At 46.8% G+C, this 20,871-nt stretch overlaps 7 protein-coding genes across 9 annotated transcripts; 4 read left to right on the top strand and 3 right to left on the bottom strand.

The window, feature by feature from the left end:
- Window position 1: 1 nt before the first annotated feature.
- On the bottom strand, window positions 2–3,410 carry BDCG_03173 (DNA mismatch repair protein). Its single transcript, XM_045418772.1, has 3 exons — window positions 2,819–3,410; window positions 2,342–2,748; window positions 2–2,289 (listed from the first exon to the last, which is right to left on the bottom strand). Exons 1-3 carry the CDS (start codon window positions 3,223–3,225, stop codon window positions 332–334), a joined length of 2,772 nt encoding a protein of 923 aa, XP_045275268.1. The 5' UTR covers window positions 3,226–3,410; the 3' UTR covers window positions 2–331.
- Window positions 3,411–3,824: 414 nt separating this feature from the next.
- Window positions 3,825–5,255, top strand: BDCG_03174 (palmitoyltransferase pfa4; the record flags this gene model as incomplete). Its single annotated transcript, XM_045418773.1, has 5 exons — window positions 3,825–3,951; window positions 4,136–4,212; window positions 4,298–4,597; window positions 4,675–4,753; window positions 4,834–5,255. 5 exons carry the CDS (start codon window positions 3,825–3,827, stop codon window positions 5,253–5,255), a joined length of 1,005 nt encoding a protein of 334 aa, XP_045275269.1.
- Window positions 5,256–8,388: 3,133 nt separating this feature from the next.
- On the bottom strand, window positions 8,389–8,733 carry BDCG_03175 (uncharacterized protein; the record flags this gene model as incomplete). The annotated part of the gene is made up of 1 exon (XM_045418774.1): window positions 8,389–8,733. One exon carries the CDS (start codon window positions 8,731–8,733, stop codon window positions 8,389–8,391), a length of 345 nt encoding a protein of 114 aa, XP_045275270.1.
- Window positions 8,734–9,226: 493 nt separating this feature from the next.
- Window positions 9,227–10,300, top strand: BDCG_03176 (dihydrodipicolinate synthetase; the record flags this gene model as incomplete). Its single annotated transcript, XM_045418775.1, has 1 exon — window positions 9,227–10,300. The coding sequence occupies one exon, from the start codon at window positions 9,227–9,229 to the stop codon at window positions 10,298–10,300; it is 1,074 nt and encodes a 357-aa protein (XP_045275271.1).
- Window positions 10,301–11,230: 930 nt separating this feature from the next.
- Window positions 11,231–14,183, top strand: BDCG_03177 (the record flags this gene model as incomplete). Of its 2 annotated transcripts, none has more annotated exons than XM_045418777.1 (5): window positions 11,231–12,034; window positions 12,161–12,425; window positions 12,725–12,791; window positions 12,896–13,179; window positions 13,324–14,183. In XM_045418777.1, the coding sequence occupies 4 exons, from the start codon at window positions 12,266–12,268 to the stop codon at window positions 13,905–13,907; spliced, it is 1,095 nt and encodes a 364-aa protein (XP_045275272.1). The 2 variants fall into 2 exon arrangements, with proteins under 2 accessions (XP_045275272.1, XP_045280340.1); XM_045418776.1 differs by lacking the exon at window positions 11,231–12,034 and adding an exon at window positions 12,494–12,556 and having other exon boundaries at window positions 12,266–12,425; window positions 13,324–13,907.
- BDCG_03178 lies at window positions 14,008–18,982 on the bottom strand. 2 transcript variants are annotated; one of them, XM_045418778.1, is made up of 5 exons: window positions 18,842–18,982; window positions 18,281–18,728; window positions 17,770–18,212; window positions 15,586–17,707; window positions 14,008–15,519 (listed from the first exon to the last, which is right to left on the bottom strand). In XM_045418778.1, exons 2-5 carry the CDS (start codon window positions 18,578–18,580, stop codon window positions 14,860–14,862), a joined length of 3,525 nt encoding a protein of 1,174 aa, XP_045280341.1. In that variant the 5' UTR covers window positions 18,581–18,728; window positions 18,842–18,982; the 3' UTR covers window positions 14,008–14,859. The 2 variants fall into 2 exon arrangements, with proteins under 2 accessions (XP_045280341.1, XP_045280342.1); XM_045418779.1 differs by having other exon boundaries at window positions 14,364–15,519; window positions 18,808–18,982.
- Window positions 18,788–20,661, top strand: BDCG_03179 (OPA3 domain-containing protein). The gene is made up of 2 exons (XM_045418780.1): window positions 18,788–19,372; window positions 19,453–20,661. The coding sequence occupies exons 1-2, from the start codon at window positions 19,313–19,315 to the stop codon at window positions 20,251–20,253; spliced, it is 861 nt and encodes a 286-aa protein (XP_045275273.1). The 5' UTR covers window positions 18,788–19,312; the 3' UTR covers window positions 20,254–20,661.
- Window positions 20,662–20,871: the final 210 nt, after the last annotated feature.

The following is a 20,871-nucleotide window of genomic DNA, read 5'->3' on the forward strand; positions in this document are numbered from 1 at the left end:
GAAAAATAAGAAGTAACTTCATATTGGGTGCTATCAAAAAGGGTAAGAAATTTAGATAAAAATAATTTCGGTGAATTTCGACAACGAAAGAAAACTAGTCAGCCCATACATTAGGAGATGGAAATCGTATGATTAGAGTCATCTAAAAATACAAACGTATGCATGATGTCTATAATCTGTACTAATATATATGACAATACAAACAAATCAGCTAAGGTGGGCGAAAATTGGAGAAACTGAGGTAAACCCGCGCCTCAGAAATGGAGGCATTGGGACAACAGTGCTGAAACGCCCACGTGAGAAACTGGGAGATTGCAATAAAGTTCTTACTCTACGGAGCGCTCGCATGTGACATCGGAACTGTATCAAAAACGAGTTTGGTTCCCACTTCTCCGCCCACATGTTCGGATCGATATTGCTTTTGGGTCAGGGTTGATAATCGGGTAGTCCAGAGGCTGATATCTGTCGGTTGCACCTCGAGAAACGCAGGGGACGGAGGCACAATGCCTTTTCGAATGTATTCATCCGCTTTAAACAATTCATTACCTAGTATCGACGCTACATCGTCTTTCCTCGACCAGTTGAGCGCGAGTCCATGAAGTGCAAACGCATTTGGTATCACTTCCAATGGTAGCTGATTTGTTAGTATACGTTTATTCTTAACCCCTATGTGTGTAGATGCGTGGTGAGACAAATCATCTTTATGACGCCTAAAATATTCCCTTGGATCTTCCGAATCCATTTCGGGCACCAAGAACGCCATCTCATGACTGAGTAATTTGGGCCTAGGCGAATGACTGACTAGATCAGCTTTGGCTTTGCTGTATCGATTTTGATGCGGAGAGCTCTGTGATGTCTTAACATGATTGGCTCCCGCCCATGAGAGTAACATCGGCTGAGCAGGCATTTGGTGCTGCTCTTGCTGCTGCTGCAGTTGCCTATAGAGCCGCGTGGCGGCTTTCTTCCGGTATTCGAAGTCCAATGCCTCGCCTATCACTCCCTCTGGCGTAGAATTTTGGTTGTCAGTTGACTCACGTATTCGGTAATTTTGATCATCATCTACTTCGAATGAAATCGATGGTGGGCGGTAGCCCCTTGTGTTGGAGAGAGTAGAGTTCCGATGGATACCTGGGGAACTGAGCAATGCACGCGGCGAAAGCCCTGCTGGAGAATATGCATGACTACGCCCAGTGGAAACGCCATTTCCCTCTTTACCAAAGCGTCTCGCAATAGCTATCTCTGGAAGCCGATTTTCACAATCTTCCCTATCCCGCGGTATCCCAATATCTTGGCCTTCGTCAGCAGGATGATTAGCAGCATCTCGGGGGTTTCTTATCCAGACGTCCAAGCTGCCCGAGCCCCCTAACACCCTCTGAGTTCCTCCATGGCTAACTGAGGGTTCGGAGAGACTGCTCAGTGCGTTCATTTGTGACTTGCTAACACCTGTCGGAGATATATTGTGGCCGGCTTTCGCCAACCGCGTTTCGGGTGTTTGCATAGGGATAGGTGTCAGGTTTGCGGGGCTCGCAGGCAGAGAATTAGTCGTACAATTATCTACCATTGTGCTATCAGAACGGAAACTCTCATCCTCGTACGCAGGGGTGAGGAGATGAGAGTTAAAGTTGCGAGACTGCGCGTTTTTCTTCGGGGGTGTTACATATTGCCTTTTAGCAAGCATCCATGGGTTGGTCAATCGAGAACTATCGGAAAGGGTCGGATTATTTTCGGCTAGCTGTGGACAGGAGGTGGTGTCGGCGGAACTTGCTACTGACACATTGTCTTTCTTCCCTTGTGTTGAGCTAACAAGGGCGTTACCTATGGAATGGCAATGTTTTACTGCATGGCTTGGAATATGGAGAAATAATGGCTGATCTTCGGCTTCGTGGGTACGTCGGCTACTGGCCGACCGACTGCGAGGCGAGCGTATCACCTGCGGAGATAACCCCTGGTCTTCGAGCTGGCGATTGTTCTGATGAGTATGTTTCGACTCGATTTCACCATATACGGTTTTGAACAGATTTTCCGCCGTGGACATAACCAGTTTCGAGTCTTCAAAAACGACATCATTTTTAGATGGCTCCACGTTGACATCATAACTGCCGGGTTGGCAATGCAGATGCATGAAAAGGAATGGGTTCACTAGTGATGTTTGGCTGCCAACGCAATGTGATCCAGAACGAAGATAAGATTTGAATAGCTTAACAAGCTCCTTCCCAACGCCATTGGATATTGACATAGGCCGCCCGTCAATGGAAACATACTGACCGGCATGATTGATTTTCGAGAGGTCTGGATGAATTAGTTACCTTTATCATTGGCAATAAAACGAGATATCACTCACCGGAACCAGGCTTCGGGATTGTAGCAACAATCCGGATCGCTGAAGGATTACTTTCATTTATGTCTAAGGATTCCAGCAAGAAATCATCATCACCACCCTGGATTTGAGGCCATGTTATTGTGGTGCATTGAGAAATGGCTTCGGCACCGACAACTCTCAACATTGCAGTGGAAACTGTTGCATTTTCCGTCGACGCGTAAACCCAACTGGAGTCACTTTTAGTCTTTAAGATTTTGAAAGAGAGTCGAATTTCAGGGCGGGAAAGCACATATGCGTTCAAAACTTTCTTCATTTGATTGAGTGTTTTGGGAGCACTCTTCAAAGCTATCTGTTTCCGAACAGGGACCAACTTCAAGAACTCGGAAATTCGAACAGCGGTCCCTGTCGGATGAGCTGCTTTGGTACAACTAACGCACGTAGTCAGAACTGCTTAGAAGAAATGCTTTGCATATATCTCTTGAATAGAGCAGAGCATACCTGACCAGTAGCCCGGTGCGATCATATTTCAAAGTTTCCCCGACCATTTCTCCAGCTACCTTTGTTGTTATTGCGATGCTACCACACATCTCAGCAGCACTCGCGAGGGCCTCTCCCCGGAAACCCAAAGTGCTTCCGCCGATATTTTTTAAGTCATCAATAGTCTGAAGTTTGCTGGTACAGCTGCGTTTGCAAACCAGATGACGATCATTCGGATGGATGCCGACGCCATTGTCTTTGACATGAATGGTATCAAGGGTATTAGCAGACACTTCGACTGAGATATAGGTGGCCCCAGCGTCAAGGCTGTTATCGATAAGCTCTTTAACAAGAGAGCATGGGTCAGAAATAGCGGAGGTTGACCTAACTGCCCTCGCAGTATCTGGGGGAAGATGTGCGATTGACATTGTCCATTCTCAGAAACAGTGATGTGTTGCAGCTAGCTGAACTTAAAAGCTTGTGCGCTCATACAACACTGCAACTGATATGTATTGATTGTCAAATTTGTAGAAAATACACACGACCTTATAAATTATATATGAACGCTTCTAGATTCTAGATATCTCGCAATTGACAGTTAACTAAGTTTCAAGAATGACAGAGGTTTGGATTAGAGTTGTCGTTTGGTTCAAGGGGCATCTAACTTAGCTGCGGCTGTAATTACTAAGCTGGATAAATCACATGATATAAGATGTCGCTGTCCATCTCCATCGAGCATCATGGAACAGACTCACGACGAGGGAGCATCAGCAGGATGAGTACGATAAACACGAGACGATGGTTGCCATTAACGTTTCCCGCCTCGCCATCCCAGCCGTCTCTTTACTTATCACATTCCTTGCATATTCATCGCAGTATATATTTCTATACTTAGAGCCATCGCCGCTAAGAAAGGACCAACTGATTAAGTTTAACGTTTTGGTAGCATGTCTTTGGATTTGTTATTACCGTGCTTGTACGACAGATCCCGGGCAAGTGCCTGCTGGTTGGCAGCCGTCTGTCGCAAATGATGTCATTGAGACGGGAGAAACGGCGCAAAATGGTATCCAATATTCATCCTTTCGACAACGATGGTGCCGGCGATGTGATACTTTCAAGCCTCCTCGGGCTCACCATTGCAAGTCTTGCCAGCGGTGAGGGCTTCTTAGCTTCTTATTACTTCCTTGCCCTCTTTTTTCCCGACATTTATTTGTTATTATCATGACTAACGCTTACGTGACAGATGCATACCCAAAATGGACCACCACTGCCCCTGGACAGAAAACTGCGTTTCTCATTTTACCTTCCCCCACTTCATTCGTTTTCTCTTTTATGCAGTGTGTTCTATGACATACCTTGAATGTCTCCTCTACCCCCGTGTTGCTGTCGTTTGGAAAAACCGGCATCTGCCGAGCGTGAGTTGCCGGCTTCCCAATTACTCTGTATCCCACCCAAGTAAAATGCGCCTACTAACACCCAATGCAATGACTCGTGCTAAAGTATCTGGGGCCAAGCCTTCCACAGCTAGTTCACCTGTTCTTGCTTGTTGTGCTTAATTCTACGGTGCTCTTCGCACTCGTAATCCTGCTGGCACGAACACTGTGGTGTCTGGGGGGAAACACAACTACCATCGAGGTTTGGGAGATTGAAAGACATAAAACACTTCTTCGACGAGCTCGTGTCCTTGGAGGATATCTTGATGGCCCGGACGGCGTTCCTGTGCGTATCCAAAAACAGGAATTTCCATACGACATTGGGATCTGGAACAATATAAAATCCGGTATGGGAGGAAACGCTAATGTTAGTCCATTTTCTCATAGATGCAGAAGGCCATCCCACACTCATATGTGCTGTCTCTAACTCACAAACATATATAGATCATTAGTTGGTTTTGGCCTCTTGCTTCAACTCCACGTCAAGGTTCAGGGTTAGAGTTCGAGGTGAACGGTTTTGAAGGTACGTAGGCGGAATTAAACGAAGGGCTATTATCGTATTCTATTTCATACATTTATGGTCAATTTAACAATAATGTTTAGAAAGCACCGTGTCATGGCCACCACCCGACCCAGATCGAATGTATAAGTCGATGCCACGGAACAACTTTAGAAACGATTTCAGTGGTGAACAAAACTATGCATCGCAAAGTCAAGAAATTGAAGCATTTAAACGCCGCCAAAAAGAAGACTTCAAGCGCCGACAGATTGTGTCAGAAGTTCAACGTCGAACCCCCTTCCACAAACGGTACATCCAAAATGTGGAGATGACAGACTCTGCTGACTTGAGTGGATCTGAAAGTGGGGGAAACTCCGATAGCGGTGAAGAAGGTTGGAGAGATCCGGAGGGTGATAGACTTCGGGACTTTGGGGTTGACGAAGAGGTTGAATTCTATGATGAGGACGATATCCCGCTTGCAGAGCTTCTTCGGCGAAGGCAAGCCCAAGTCAAATGCACTACTTGAAAAATTGGACATGTGCTCTCTTGCTGAATCTGGCAATATTGGAAGATCCCACATCATTGGCCCCGATCAGTCAAAATCCGCAATTTATCGGCCTAAACTCGGAATAAGATGATTGGACGAGAACAAACCATGGAAGATGGCGGCTTCTAGCCTAGCACACCTCTTCAAGCGTAAACTCCCCTGATGGCTCCTCGACAGCGTTGTGAACGGCAAGTCTTTGCCGAGCCATGCGCGTCCCTTCTCCCAGAATTCCACAGTAAAACCTGCATGCATATCCTACGTGCATACGAATGCAATGTCGAGTTGTCTGGATACCTCACTCCACCCCAGCGAATATGCGTCAAATTAGCCATCATCTATTCCGAAAGAACCAGTTAGCCAACACGAGGGAATTGAAAAGCCTCATTTCGTTCTACCCAGAAAAAGAGTGGGATTAACAAGGGTGTGAAACCCCCGTCGACATACTCCATCCAACAGGAGCTGGGACAAATCGTATTTGTTTGCGGGGAGAAATACCATGGCGGGGTCCGAGCTTCTCCAGCCAGCCTTGCATCACCTCCGGCACAGGACAGCGTTGCTTGGCATTCAACAGATTGGGTTGCCAAAAATTGATAAGCTTACCCCCGCGTTTTTTGCAACTTTCCGGGGTTGGTTCATTATTATTGAGTGCTGGGTCCCAGCTTTTCACTCTGTCAACAAGGCGAGGTCCAATAATATTATTTGCTCCACAAATGCATACGTTTGTTCTCTGACCCCGTCTGTTCGCATAACTATGACACTGATCTTTCTCCTTGTTACAGCAAGGGGTACGTATTTTTGCTAAAAGACGAACTCTGATGCCAGCATTTCGGGTTACAGGGCACAAGAAGACCAGAATAGCGGAGCAGCGGGTTCTGTCAACTTCCACAGTACAATGTGCGAATGAAGTCTGCCAATATCAAGATGATTGTTAAGCAACTTTTTTAATTTTACTTTTACTTTTATGTCTTTTTTTTTCACTTTTTGAGGTTCAGTGACTACAAAACGAAGTGAAATAATGAAGCGACGGAATCCCTTCTACCAACCTCAAAAGGAGCACGAATCAGCTATACACTTCATTGATTATGCTTTAATATGCTGTTTGAATACACGCGCTTGCCTCATCTCCTTTCCCACTAATCAATGGACCAAAAAATGAAACTAAAAACATCTTCACCAACCTATGCAGGGGCCACCCATTTCAGGGCTGCCTCAGGTAATTCAAAATGTCGAAGGAGAGCGGTAGTTGCAAGTTGAGTCTCAGATGCTTTGCACATCCTCTTCGACCAGAAAAACCAAGATCAATTTGCAAGAACATTAACTATTTGCAGCGCATGGACAAAATGCGACGTTTCAGAAACATGGGTAGGGAAATAATGGGTATGTATGCGTTTAATTGGAATCCAGGCGGAAATGAAGTGGGTGAGTGGTCAATTTTCGAGTGTTGCTCCCATCGAATTCGAAGAGTAAGGTGGCAGGAGAACTGGATATTCTGATTTCGATCACTATGCGCATGTCAGAAATAAGGAGCACATAGCCACCTAGTTGTTTCTGGTGTTTGATCACAAGACAGGTATTTGTTTACTAGCTACGGGCATGAGAGTCGAGAAAAGCAACACAAAAAAGCATTTCTCAGTGCTCTCCAAAGTTTCGATTTAATAGCCCTTATTAATGAGTGACATGGTCGTCTCCAGCAGATGGGTTTGAAATTCGATTATTATGCTGGATAATGAGCCGTGGGGATAATTCTGCACAGACGATACTTTTCAGGGAAGAAAGCCACAAGATAGAAACCCCCAAGTCACTGCATGGCACTCGGGATGTTGGCGGCTGCGACTGACGGGCCCATTCGAAAAGCTTTTGTGCCACATTAACGAAATTCAGCCTTTGGAAAACACTTGCAAGTGGGTCTGGTTTGATTCTATCTAGCATCCAAAGTGAATCAATAATACACTACGAAGCCATCAATCCAAACTAGAAGCAAAATGCCGGCATTTGGATAATCCTAACACACTCCTTGTCAAACCAGAATGATCTCCCCACGCTACAATGGCCGCAGTTATTGCTAAGGCCGAACAACCGCCAGACATTGAGAGAAAGCCTGATCTTGAAGCACCGCCTCGCGAGCCTCTCAGACTGTTCTTCTGTTCCTCGTCGCGCATCAACTGGAGATCCGAACCTTACGTCTGTCACCAAGTCGATTGCGAACTAAGCCACGGATAAAATGGTGGCAGAAATTGTAGACGAGAATGAGCCGAATTCCGCCGGGAGTGGCACAGGGTAGTAGTGATATCAATCCAGGGTTCCATAATCTCGATCAAAGCGAAGGATAAGATGGAATAGAATACAAGGCAGAAAGAAGGACAATAATGGGAATTTCCACCAGGCACCCAAGCAGCTCATCAGTCCGTGCGGTTCAACAGTTTTCCAGATATAAGTTGATTGTGGGACGCAACTAGGACCAACAGTGGGCAATATTTAAGTCCTGGAAGCTTCCTTCTTACTGGCAGGGTCGCCGCAACACCTCACCAATTATGACGCTGGCCTTGCAGCTCTAGACTGAGAATCTTGGAGTTCCCCAACTGTCACCGCGCCATCGCCGCCGGGGATGTACTGTACATCGCAGTCACCCCGCGCGTCTTCTATCCTTCAATCTTTGCCTTGCCCGATATTAGCAGACCTCCTTCGTTCGGCCGGATTCCAGACAAAGGTGGGCGTAGCGCTGACAGGCCCGGACAAACCAGAACACCAGTATCAATATCTTCAAGATTTTACTGTGGTAGGAGAAACCATGGGCTACCGTTCGTATTTCAAAAATTCCACATGTGCGACCAGCAGGCGAACATGCGACATTGCAGTGGGATAGAAAGTCAAAAGTCGGTTAGTGCTCCATAGTAGCAGCCCGGATCGTTAGTCGCATACTCCGTACATCGTAGAGGCATCACGAGTCTGTGGCTGGGGCGCTGGGGTCAAATTTTCTACATACCGCGTTAAGCCCAGATACTGTTGGCTGACACCAACTGCATGGGCCAGGGTGGTCCCTGAGTATGGGGTACTGGATTTAAGGTGTTCCCCTTCACAGAACCACCTACCGGTGGTAAATTGCCGAGCTCTCTTATGGCTGCTGGGCATCGACGGGCGAGAGTCGCGACGATCCAGGAGTACCAACACCAGCCTGCCTCCTAGGCTGGCTGGCGGTCTTGGAGCCTATCACGCCAATAGGGCCTTGCAAACCGCTCATAATCGGAATCTGACAGCCGCACTGGTTCATACAAACCCCCACACGTCCGACCCTCGACAGCCCAGCTGCTTCAAGCATGTAACTCTCAACGAGCTGCTGCGAGGTTTGACCAATATCAAGATGCGGGCTTTTCAGCACTATTTCACACCGAGCAGATGATCTTGCTTCACCACCCCTCAATGGCCGCTCTATCAAAGCTTCCCTAGGTAGTGGATACATCGAACTTCGCAGACTGTTGTGGTTGCAGCTCTAGCTACCGCCCAGATTGAGAATGTTTCTCGTCTTCCTCGTTGCCAATGATGGAGGCAATCGGGCAGATTGAACGTAGCCCAAGCATGCGATTGGAGATCGGGGCTGGATCAATACACCGCAGCTTGAGGAGCAGGGTACAGGACCGCTGCGGACGGGAATTTTTACCCCTACCCCCTAATACCCTAGTTGATGTAGACCTTCATCGGTGTTGAGGATTCAGATGTCTTCTTTTTTTTTTTTTTTTGCATCGTTCTGTTATTGCCTTCACTAGGGCTTCAATTAATTGAATGTTTACATGAATCCCCCTTCAACATCGCACAAGTCACGTTAAAAGCAGTCTTCTTTGCCGTTGAAGTCTCTCCAGATTTCAAGCCTTCCGAAACCTGTTCCCTTCTCAGGGGTGCGTGCCCCTTTGCTTTAACGAGCTCAGCCAAACCATATTTATACCACTACGAACTAGATGCCCCTTCATAACGACGCCCCATCATCTGGTCCCAACCACAGCCGGGCTGGGTATCCTATAGGGCATGGAGCTGCTCGGTACAGCAATGGCTTCTCCAACGCCTCCCTTGGCCAAAGCCATAATCACGAATCACGGCCACTGAAACCGGGAATCTACGTACCAACGGTAGCCTTCTTCGAGGAAATATCTGAAGAATTGGACCTAGATACCATTTCCAACCATGCGATTCGTATGGCCAAAGCAGGGGTTGCTGGGTTGGCAACCCAAGGTTCGAACGGCGAAGCAGTCCATCTGTCACACCACGAGCGAAACTTGGTAACCAAAACAACACGGGAAGCTCTTGATAGAGAGAGGTTTCTTCTTGTTCCTATAATGGTGGGGTGTGGAGCGCAATCTACACGAGAGACTATCAGCCTCTGTCAGGAGGCTGCAGCGTCTGGAGGCGACTATGCATTGGTACTTCCACCAGCATATTATAAAGGCCTCTACAAACCTCAGTCAACGATCGAATTCTTTACAGATGTGGCAACAGCATCCCCGATCCCAATATTAGTTTACAACTACCCGGGCGGCGCGGCGGGCATAGACATGGATTCTGATACAATCATCGAACTGGCAAAACACCCAAATATTGTTGGCTGCAAGCTTACCTGTGGCAATACAGGAAAGCTGAATCGGATAGCAGCAGGGACTAAAGCTAGCAGAGTATCAGATGATGGCTCAGGATTTATGTGTATGGGTGGATCTGCAGATTTCACCATGCAGACTCTAATTGGCGGCGGTTCAGGCGTTATCTGCGGCCTAGCAAACATCGCCCCCAAAGCCTGCGTCAAGATCATTGAGCTTTACAAGGCTGGGAAACACATTGAGGCCCAAGAGCTACAAGCGGTTGTGGCCCAGGGGGATTGGATTGCAATTCAAGGAGGCGTGGTTGGTACTAAAAGTGGCCTGCTATCTCACTTTGGATACGGTGGATATGCGCGTAAGCCTCTTCCGAGTCCGACACAACAGGAGGCTTTGAGATACTCCGAAGGCTTCAAGGAGCTGGTGGCTGTCGAAAAGGCCCTTTGAGGTTGACGTATTTAGAAAAATGAGGGGAAAGCAATGCGGTTGATGAACGGCTGCTAAGGGATGGACTGAGGAGTGTCCACTGTTGACCGGGAAAGGAAAATAATCACCGACACATAACTGCGATGACCGCTATTGGAATTTAGCCATAGGTTTTTTGTTTTATCTCCTACTCATACTTTTTAAGTGTCTGACCGCATCGCAACGTGCATCCTCTTCTAAGTTCTATTTCCAGCCATCTTATCCTCATCCCATCACCGCATTATTCAAGTTCCCACCCTGACTCACTTTCAGAGCCCTGTGAGAAAGAGTATTGCATGTTGCAAATAAAAGAAACCATTAACAGGCCATCTGACGATATTTGTCCCGTTGACACTACGTACTCAAATTCCGAGAAAATTCCAACCCCCCAACCCCTTTCTAGCTACCACATTCAATGGCACCATTTGAACCTTTGTCTTTCGTGCCTTTCATTCCTTTCCATTTTTCAATGTCTCTCCCTTTCCGATTTTATCTCTCGTGGTTTCAGCAATAATCCATGGATTGGAAGCCGTAAAGGTACGCTTTATCATTCGGGCGGATATTTGTGCTCTAGCATCGTTTCTCCCGCTCTGCCTCTCTCCGTCTCTCGTAGCTCTCTCTTCTCTACTCTCTGATTCTGTTGCCTTCTTCGTTTCACTTTGAATGTAACTGATTTTGTTCATTGCCTATCTATTTCTCAAGTCAGCTCTTTCAAATGACGCTCACGCTCCACCTAATGACCTTGTAATTAACATACTGATCATGCTTCTTTCGCTCTTGTTCCTACCTCCGACATCACTTAAACTGACCAAGAGTCATAGGCCATACGGCTCGTTCAGCCATCATTCTCTAGTAACGCGACATTACGTCCATGCTCCAAATGCCAGATATCCAGTACAATGGAGATAAAAAGCTTAAAGCATAGCACGACCAAAAAAGGGCTGTCTACTAGCCCAAGGCCATGCATGGCCAGGCCAATAGCCGCCGGAGATGTACACAGTACTATGCGTACGCAGTAGCGTTTAATGCTTCTTCATCTGACGATAGTTAGAGATGATGTGCAATTAGAGTCTGACCATCCTTGCCCTGGAAGCCCGTTCATCTCTTCCCCACACACACAGCCCTATCCAGATGCATTTACAAGCCCCGAGAAATTCACCTTTCTTCAGCACAGTCGTTTTGCTTCTTCGGCTTTACTGGCTTCCGACATGGCATAATTAAATCTTTCAACTACCGGTGCCGATTAACTATTGATCATTATGCCTGTACGCCGTCCGCCCTCGGCAGCTTCAGAATAAATTCTCAATAATAATCCTCTGCCGAAGCCGAATCCTCCAGTTTCAAACTAATCCACTTCTTCAATGCTCCACTCGATACCCGAGGTCAGAGACTCAGAGGGCGTTCATTATATGATAAGCAGATTTAAACTGTCTGTCGGCCCATTTTAGGGTCTTTTAGGGCCTGTCCCGTCCGCCGCTCAACAGTGGCAAAATGAATTGACTGGCCAAATATATATAACGGTTCAGGGAAGTTTAGCCGTTGCATTATTGTCTGAATACGTTGTATACCATTATAGGTATCAACAATCTAGACTGCACTCGCTCACAAACACCTCTATACGGATATCGTGATATTTCGTAGCCCTGGGTCCTCATCCCTCTGTTCCGTTCCTTAAACAGAGACCCCGCAATGGGGCGTCTGATTAGTCGTCCCTAGGTACGTTCGGCAGGGGTTCTTAGATAACTAGTTGGTTAACTAACTATTATTCAGAACTCTAATAACTAAGTGTCCGAGTATGAGAGCGGTTAGAAAAGGCTAATGTTTATATAACTTACTCCCTAGGTCCCGCCCTGTGCCATTTCATCTACACTAAAGTCAGTGCATGTAAATAAATAGAGTGCCTGAACATTGACGGGCTCAAGCAAGCAAAAATCTCGAAGTCAACAAATGGGTGACGCTCCCTCGTCGCAAGAACACCTTGTGGTGATACTTCCGTTCCCCGAACCAGCCGCCTTGATAAATGATATCCGCAAAAGCTTTCCGCATATTCGAGTGTCTTACTTTGAGCAGCAGCGTGAAACGCAGGTCAATGGTGCTGTGCCAAAAGGTGGGTTTAATCCTAACATGTAAACTTGCTCCCACGATATATTTACCACTAGTTATGTGCGCTGCCAGACGTGAATGTACAGTACGATGATCCAACCATATTTATTTTTTTTTGTTCGGTCATAATGTTGAGTATGAAGAACCTATAATACCCAATTTGATACGCTCCTTGTTGTATATTTTGTAATCCGGGTTTCTTCTACGATTTCTTTTCGTTCGTTTTTCATGGCTCCCTTCTTCGGCATCGTTCAGTTGGGAACAATTTGAATTTAATTTTGCTAATTATTCTGGCTTTTGCAGACCTCCTGAATTCAGCAACCATTTTGTGTATGCTACATTATGCGCCGACACTCGAGGACATTCCCAAGTACGCAACGACCCTGTTCCTTGCTACTAGCGACAATGCGACAATCCAGTTAAACACTTGCGCCTGAGAAGTCATTACTAACGGGCCATATCTTTTGCATTTAGTGTGAAACTGGTCCATGTAATCTCTGCGGGCATGGACCGCTACTTAAACCACCCGCTGGTGACAGACACTAATATTGATCTCACAACGACCTCCGGCATCCACGGCCCACCGATCGCCGAATGGGTGGTGATGAACTGGCTCGTGTCTTCCAAGATGTATGACCAAACTTCCGAATGGCAAAGGAAGCATATTTGGACGCATAATCAGAGCCTCATCAACAAGATGGAGGATAATGTAGGCAAAAGAGTGGGCATTTTGGGGTATGGAAGTATTGGGCGGCAAGGTATTAACCCCACAATTTCGGTCAATTCTAAATTTTTCTTACCCCCACCTTGACTTCTTTACATTTCTATTATTGCGAAACGTTCGAGGCCAGTACAATATTCCCGTGCGCAAAAATACCACCGCTAACACAGCTTGTTCGCAGTCGCCCGTGTCGCTGTCGCCATGGGCATGCAAGTGCTGGCATTTACCGTCTCTCCGCGGCCGACCCCTGAATCCCGGCGAGATACTGGCTACATAGTCCCGAACACCGGTGACCCCGACGGCAGCCTACCGATATCCTGGCACAGCGGCACCGACAAAGCCGCTCTCCACGACTTCCTGTCGCAGAACCTGGACCACCTCCTAGTGGCGGTCCCGCTGACGCCTTCGACGGAATATCTCATCGGTGCAGAAGAAATGGCCTTGCTCTCCAAATCCTGCACCCGCACCACCCGCCGTCCTTTCCTCACCAACATCTCCAGGGGCAAGGTGATTGACCAGGACGCGTTGATGGCGAGTTTGAAGTCTGGCGAGCTGGGTGGGGCGGCGATTGATGTAACGGAACCAGAGCCGCTGCCGGCTGACCATCCGCTGTGGGATGCACCGAATTTGCATATTACACCCCATATAAGTTCGTTAGGGATTGAGTATATGCAGAGGGCTTTGGATGTGTTAAAGGTGAATTTGGGCCGATTGGAGAAGGGCGAGCCATTGATTAATCTTTACAGGAGAAAAGCGGGATACTAGTCTCGTTGAACATGAACAGCTGAGCGCAATAAAGTATACAGTATGTAGATTGATATGTCTACGTCCATTTTTATGATAGTGTAGAGTGTAGATCATTTTTAAAATAGAGTATAAACATTTCAGTTTGAATGACTATGAATTGCTTTCTATGGTATAAGCTATTCCCGTTACGTCGGCTCTAGGTGAGGAAAAGCGTGGATATGAATTCAGATATCTGCCGGCTATTCACATTCCGTGTCATCGCTTCAATTACTATAGAGAATATCTATGCTATATATATACTGCTCATCGCATCAACCACAAGTCAACTATCACCAATTATACTCGCCGCCGTAGCAAAACTCGATAGGGAACATCGAGAACGAACCAATAGAACAATGAAACCGTCCAATTTCAGAATGATTCGCACATTTACACGCTCAGGTTGCTGGATAGAGTAGACTAGAATAGGGAAAAAAAAAAAAAAAAAAAAAAAAAAAAAAAAAAAAAAAAAAAAAAAAAAAAAGTAGTAAGAATGCCCATATCCGTGACCGGAGATGGGCAACTCAAGGTAGAAGTTAAGATCAGAAGAATCAAAGAATCAGAGCACAGTCACGCCAGTTAAATGAACAAGAGAACGGAAAGGCCTAGTACCATGCTAGAAACCAGGAGAAAGTGACAGGCGCTGCGTAACTTCGTTAAAATGAACCATGAAGGTCAAAGGCATTCGATGAGCGAGGGAATGCAGAGAAGTAAAAATGCAAAACGCTGAGTTGAAGAAGAATGTGTATATAAAAGAAAAGAAAAAAAAATGAGTAGTAGAAAAGAACCCCAAAACACCAAGCCAAAGAGGAGAAAAGAAAACAAGAAAGGATAACAATCAACATAGCGGAACGTAGTATTCGGATATCACAAAAAAGGGGCAAAAAAGAAAATAATTAAATGGTATCACCAGCACCAGCACCAGCTCCTTTTAACCCGACCGCACAGTTAACGCCATCAATTGATCTTGCAGATCTTGTATCTGTTCAGCGCCAACGCACTCGACTGTTCCGCCTTCAGGATTTCCCTTGAGCTGTACGGCAAAATACTCGCCGTCGCCGCCATGGGCGCCAACAGTAACCCACACAAATTTACCCCCAGACGGCGTCAACCAGGATTTCTCCTGAGCACCGTCCCAAAATATTTCGCCGCGGTAGCCTCGTTTGGATGTTAAGTTGTCAGGGATGGTTTTATCTGGACCAGTATTAATGGTCGTCGATGATGTATTCCGTAGCAGTACTCTGTTACCTAACCTCCTGCTCTCAAACCAGCTCCGCAGAACCTGTTGAACGAAGTCTAATTTGTCGCGGAACGCATTCGCCTCTAATATATCGCAAAACCGACTGCTGCTAATTCCGGATGGGTGGATAGGATGACCTGAGAGTGCGGCGAGATAGGTGTTCAGGTTTTCAGATATAACGGCTCTGGTATCAAAACCTGCTGGATGCATTCTGCCCCTGGTTGATAGGTAGCGTGCCGCAGATGGAGAAAGATGATAAAAATCTGCCTGGCAAGGCTGTGGCTCCGACGAGCCTTGCGATCCATGTCGTGGCAGTGAAATAACAAGTTTAGTATGATCCGGAAAATTGAACTATAATTGAATAGGAGAGAAAGTTAGATAGTTCCACGATATCAGATTGCTCTAGACAGTACGAACCTGGAACGCTCCATCCCCAAAACCCCATATGCCAACATTCCCTAGTCGCTGATAGAATTTGACATATTGACCGATTTTGCCGGAAAATCTATAGTTTCTCTCATCCTCGGGAGGGCAGTTTTCATCCACACTCCTTCCCAATGTTCCAATCATATATTTGCCGAACTGGTCGACAAGCTTGACTCGTTTGACTTTCTCCGCATCACACCTTGCACAGTCAACTCCAGAATTCATCCGAACTTTTATGCCGGGCCCACCGGGGCCATTTTGATTCCTCACTTCAAATGCATCCGGCTGAACAAGCACCCTTCTCGTTCCACCGCCAGAGTATGAATTGTCTTGTACATCAACATTTTCATAAAATTCCACAGGTTGACCATTCCTTGGCACGAGTTGATCGGCATCCGCATATGCACTACGAGGATTTTCTTTCGCATAGGCTTTCCGACGGATATGCCGTTCTCCATTCCGGACCACAACGCAGCTGGCTGGGCGGCCGTGCTCTGCTTTGAAAACGCAGCCCACGCTTCCGTCGTCCAAAACGTACCCGATACCGTACCTATTCGTATAGTCCACCCACTTGACGACATAGGGATGTGGATCGGAGAGTGATGAAAATTGTTGCCGTTGCCGTGTCCTTGAAGTCGATGCTGTCAATGATTCCAGATGCCCAAAGCTTCTAAGGTATGTTCTCAAATCAGTCAAAACTTCACTGGTGGTCGTCCCCGGCATAAGTTCTGCATGTTCGTCGGGATGTATTAGAGGACTAAGCCCAAGTGTGGATCGTGATTTGTTAGAAGAGCTGGTGGATTTGCTGCCATTACTTCCACTACTGTTAGCGCTCCTGGACCTCTCATCCAGTTTCACATCACGAGATTGTTGTTGCTGTGAGTTCACTGGCTGTTCCCACGGTCGCTGTCTTTCTGTCTCGCGCGGGTCGACTCTAACTGTTCTCGCAGGCATCCCGCGAACCGAAGCAAACATGTCTTTATTTCTGATATCTAGCGGGTTCACTTCATTGGCTTCCAGTGCTAATTCGTTTCTCTCTCGCGTCAACGCTGCCATTTGTAGCCTCGACTGTGATCTCGTTTTTCCGATGGTCAAATTAATTGGTTCCGAATTGGATTTAGGCAAGGCGGAAGTCAACGATATGTTCCTGTCGCGGACAGATGCAGAATAACCAGACACTACCCTCCGTGCCCGGATTGGTCGCTCATTCAGCAGCCGCTGGGGAGGAATGGTCTCGGTCTGAATGCCATTTTCTGCGGTGTCTTTAATATCACCTTGAGGGTGTTGGGAAGACGAGGGGTTCATTGTTGGCTGTCGTTGTGGCACAGCTTGCTGCCGTAGGAGAGCTGCATGGCTTTGGGTTTGAGCTTCTTTGCGGCGAATCTGTGCAGCCAAAGCCGATGTTATGCGAGCAACTGTGGCGGCTTGCTGTTTATACGATGCGTTACGCGTTTTGGGAAGCACTTCACCCTCAATGGGACTATCAGGATCGGGCTGAGCATCATCCTCTTCCGTTGTATGGCTCCAATCTCCATTGGATCCGGTGTAATAGCTGTAGACTAGATCTTCTGGTATGGGGACGATGGGCTGCATCCCCCTTTCTTCTTCAGCAGCACATTCAGCGAAGGCAGATTTGGAACACCGTTTCCCTGCTGGCCTCCTAATTGATCCAGTAGAAGTCCTACCAACCCCACATTCTGTGTAAAACTCGTTTTTGCAAATAAGATATCGCTCATTGGAGTTTTTCGCATGGGCTATTTTCCCCAGATACTTCGAGTCATGGTCCAGACTATATCCGTGACTCATACGGTCTCCTCGAGGGTCTTGGGTTGTCAGCCAGGTAGGTGGAGCGAGGCGTGTGGCTGGGTCCAGTTGACGTGGTATACAGCCATTGTACATATTGAAAAATGCGTGATCAACAATCTGGTCGGGCTCCGGTCGTTCATCCTCGTTCAAATTCAGGCAGGAGCTGACCAAGTGCTTTGCCTCCACTGGAATGTAATTAGCACCCTCGGACTCCTTGGGCCAGACATATGTAAGATTTTTGACTTTCTTGTAGATTTCGTCCTGCGTCTTCGATTGAAATGGGGGGGATCCCGTGAGCATGGCAAAACTAGGACCAACGGTTAATTCACAGAACTGACGTTATTCAAGCCGCTGGTAAGGTCCACTCACAAAATTACGCCAAGCGACCATATGTCAACCTTTTGATTATGGCCTCCCTTGCTCTTATCCAAAACTTCCGGCGCAATATAATTTGGAGTTCCACATAGTGTTCTCCGTCGCTTTTCGTCCTTCTCCGACAGGATAATAGCAGCTAGGCCAAAGTCTCCAACTTTGATGTCCATATTCCGGTCGAGAAACAGATTCCCCATTTTCAGGTCTCGATGGGCCACGTTTCTCTTATGCATATATTTAACCGCCCCGCAAAGCTGAATCATAAATCTCCTGACTTCGGGCAAGCTCAGGTATTTCCGCTTCCTCACCATATCCGACACCGAGCCATTGGGGCACAATTCCAAAATGACATAAGTGTTTTGTTCGAAGGCAAATGCCCTGTAGAAACCAACAATGTTGGGATGGCGCATTTTTGAGTGTATCTGGAGCTCGGTCCGGAACTGTACGTGCGGAAAGTTAGACACCATAAGGTGCAAAATGTCGGTTTCCCCAAATTGTTATCTCATACCTTCTCCTCCATTTTCCTCTGGTTCATTTCCGATTTTACCACTTTCATCGCATATACCCTGTTATTTCGCGCAAGCCTCCCTTCATAACATACGGCAAATCCCCCTTTTCCTAAAAATTTGCCAGTGATGTATTCCTCCCCCCCATCTTCAGGCTCACGAACCGTAGCAGGAGGTGGGGGGGCGTGGTTTTTGGCGGACCGCGCCTTTTGAGGCGGTGCATCTTTGGCGCTCGCCTTCATTATAGGGTCGGTCTTGGGCTTGGAGAGAATGTTGGTTGAGCGAGGTGACAATGCCTCCATCGTGGTATGTACAAGGGTACCTCCTTTATCGAGCTCATGCGATCGCGACAAGCAGGAATCGTTGGACAGTTCAAATTATATTAACAAGTGATATATTTTAGAGCAAAAATTCGGTTTCTCATAGAGCAGGTTTGAAGTTTGCCACGGGCTATATTGTTGGTTTGAATCAAGGTGATTTTGGTTAGCCGTCTCATAGAGTTTGGATAGCAGGACTTGACAGAACTAACAAAGATGCGACGAGGCGATATCCACAATACTAACATGCAGAGTAAAGAATAGTATTCACCGCAACCTTGATGTGTTCTATTAAATGCCACAACACGCTGGGCTATTATTGAATGCCGTAGCAGCGATTTACTGCCTTGTCGCATGGAGCCGTGAAGGAATCGACATCGAACAGTGATTGAGTTTCTCAAAGTGGAATATTGTAAACATTGGCCCGGAAACGGAAAAATGATAACACAGACTAAGCCCTTTTAGGCCATCTCCTTATGTAATCCACCGGAGGGCTCAGAGCCAATCAGCAACGACCGACGCAGTATTCATTGACGCAGCGGAACTTCCGACTCTCGTCCTAAAATCGCCCGATATCCCGTTCATCAGCCGGACCCTGGACGTCGTGTAGTCTCCGGTTCCAAGTAATGGAGGCTGCTGCAACTTCACTGGCATGATTCCGCACATCGTGGAACCCCTCTTCAAAGCTACAGACTTACAACGTACACTCACCCAAGGATGTCCGTGACTCTTAAAATATCCTCGCTGGTCATCCGAACATTGTCAAAACCTATTGCTGTAAGCTGGAGCCAGCAAATGCGCATCTGCGCTGTTCTTAGCGACCTTGAAAGCTAACTGGATACCGAAAAAAACCAAAGAACCAAATCAAAGCACAAGCGCGTGAACATGAGCGATTCCGACGGTTATGTGTTTCCTTTGCCCAGTCCCTCCACCGGATGGATATGCGCCTACGGCTGGGTCTCCTACAGAACGCTGCGGCGATAGAAAAACAGGTGGCGCGAGAGGCTGCTGCTGAAGCCCTCGCGACCAAACAAAAGCATGGTATCACGACCGTGAAAACAGAAGCACAAACCAAGCTTGAAGAGTCACTTGCCGCAAAACTAAAGGAAAAGGCCCAAGAGCCTCCGAAACCGCCTCCGCCCATACGAATCCGACCACTTTCAGAAGCGAAAGCCATTGATTCTGGAGCAACATTTATTAGTGAAACATTTCTGTTTCTGGTTGCAGGTGGTTTGATAGTATTCGAGGCGTTCAGAGCACGAAGGAAAGAAACATCAAGAAGAGAGGATGTAGCAGAACGCCTCGCTGAATTGGAAGAGTCCGAAAGGGCGGCGCGGCGCGGTCTCGTTGCGTTAGAGCGGGAAGTTATACAGCTGAAAGCAAGGCTGGAGAAACAGTCGCCGAAAAGCATAAAACGCATCTTACCACGGGATGTTTGGGATGTTGATGAAGAGGAGGAAGAGATCGAAAAGCCTGGTTGGATATCTCAGGTTGTTGGCTATTTTAAATGGCCCAGGAAAGCGAGTGTCGACAGTACGACTGCTCCTGAGACTGGCAATTACTCTAGTCCCATTGTCTCCTCATCCGCATACAAACCTTTGAGTGACTCTTCGCAACCGTCTTCCTCTTCGCCATTACCGTCTCAAGTCTCCAAATAAAGTTCAATCGATATACCATCTGAAGATCATCCCAGTAATCAAACTTATCTATTTGAGGGATATTCAATCGATTTACGAGGAAATCTACATTGCAAAATGGTTTCCAATACCTACTTGACCGTTTCAATTCTTCCATGTATATTTTACTTGGTTTTCTAGCTGTCGATACCAACATATTTTACCCACATACCATGCTTGCTTTTCTTATATCGCAGCTGTGGAAACTAAATTCTCCACTCAGCAACCAACACGAGAATTCTTCTCAGTTGCCATGTACTGTACAAAGTCTTCCCGGCGCATGTAGTTACGTTTTTTCTACTCAAGACTAGATAGATCGAGTTCGTTAGCTAGAGTATAAAGATATTAATCTAGAATTTAAAGATGCGACTCCCTCCACCGCGTTTTGATTTAATTCCTCTCCCAGATCATTTACTTGAAATACTCGTGTTGAGGTGCCAACTCTGGTAGGAACTTATGAAAGGCAAGCTCGGTATCCTCAGATAGAGTTATGCCTGCTGCTACTTCACTATAGATATTCTACACCAATACCCAGATAATTCAGATATTCATGAGTATATACTTGAATATCTTCTACTATACTCAGTTACCCCGCCAATC

The sequence above is a fragment of the Blastomyces dermatitidis genome (genome assembly GCF_000003525.1).
Source record: "Blastomyces dermatitidis ER-3 genomic scaffold supercont1.3, whole genome shotgun sequence".
NCBI classification, from domain to species: Eukaryota; Fungi; Ascomycota; class Eurotiomycetes; order Onygenales; family Ajellomycetaceae; genus Blastomyces; species Blastomyces dermatitidis.

Excerpts from the sequence above, each read along its gene's own strand:
- BDCG_03178 (XM_045418778.1), bottom strand. The coding sequence starts at position 18,580 with ATGGAGGCATTGTCACCTCGCTCAACCAACATTCTCTCCAAGCCCAAG. Across the intron at positions 18,213-18,280 it reads AGAGGAAAATGGAGGAGAAG|TTCCGGACCGAGCTCCAGAT; the intron begins GTATGAGATAAC and ends CCGCACGTACAG. Across the intron at positions 17,708-17,769 it reads TGGTCGCTTGGCGTAATTTT|TTTTGCCATGCTCACGGGAT; the intron begins GTGAGTGGACCT and ends CGTTGGTCCTAG.
- BDCG_03179 (XM_045418780.1), top strand. The coding sequence starts at position 19,313 with ATGTCCGTGACTCTTAAAATATCCTCGCTGGTCATCCGAACATTGTCA. Across the intron at positions 19,373-19,452 it reads CATTGTCAAAACCTATTGCT|AACCAAATCAAAGCACAAGC; the intron begins GTAAGCTGGAGC and ends AAAAAACCAAAG.
- BDCG_03173 (XM_045418772.1), bottom strand. The coding sequence starts at position 3,225 with ATGTCAATCGCACATCTTCCCCCAGATACTGCGAGGGCAGTTAGGTCA. Across the intron at positions 2,749-2,818 it reads CGCACCGGGCTACTGGTCAG|TTGTACCAAAGCAGCTCATC; the intron begins GTATGCTCTGCT and ends TACGTGCGTTAG. Across the intron at positions 2,290-2,341 it reads AATCCCGAAGCCTGGTTCCG|ACCTCTCGAAAATCAATCAT; the intron begins GTGAGTGATATC and ends TAATTCATCCAG.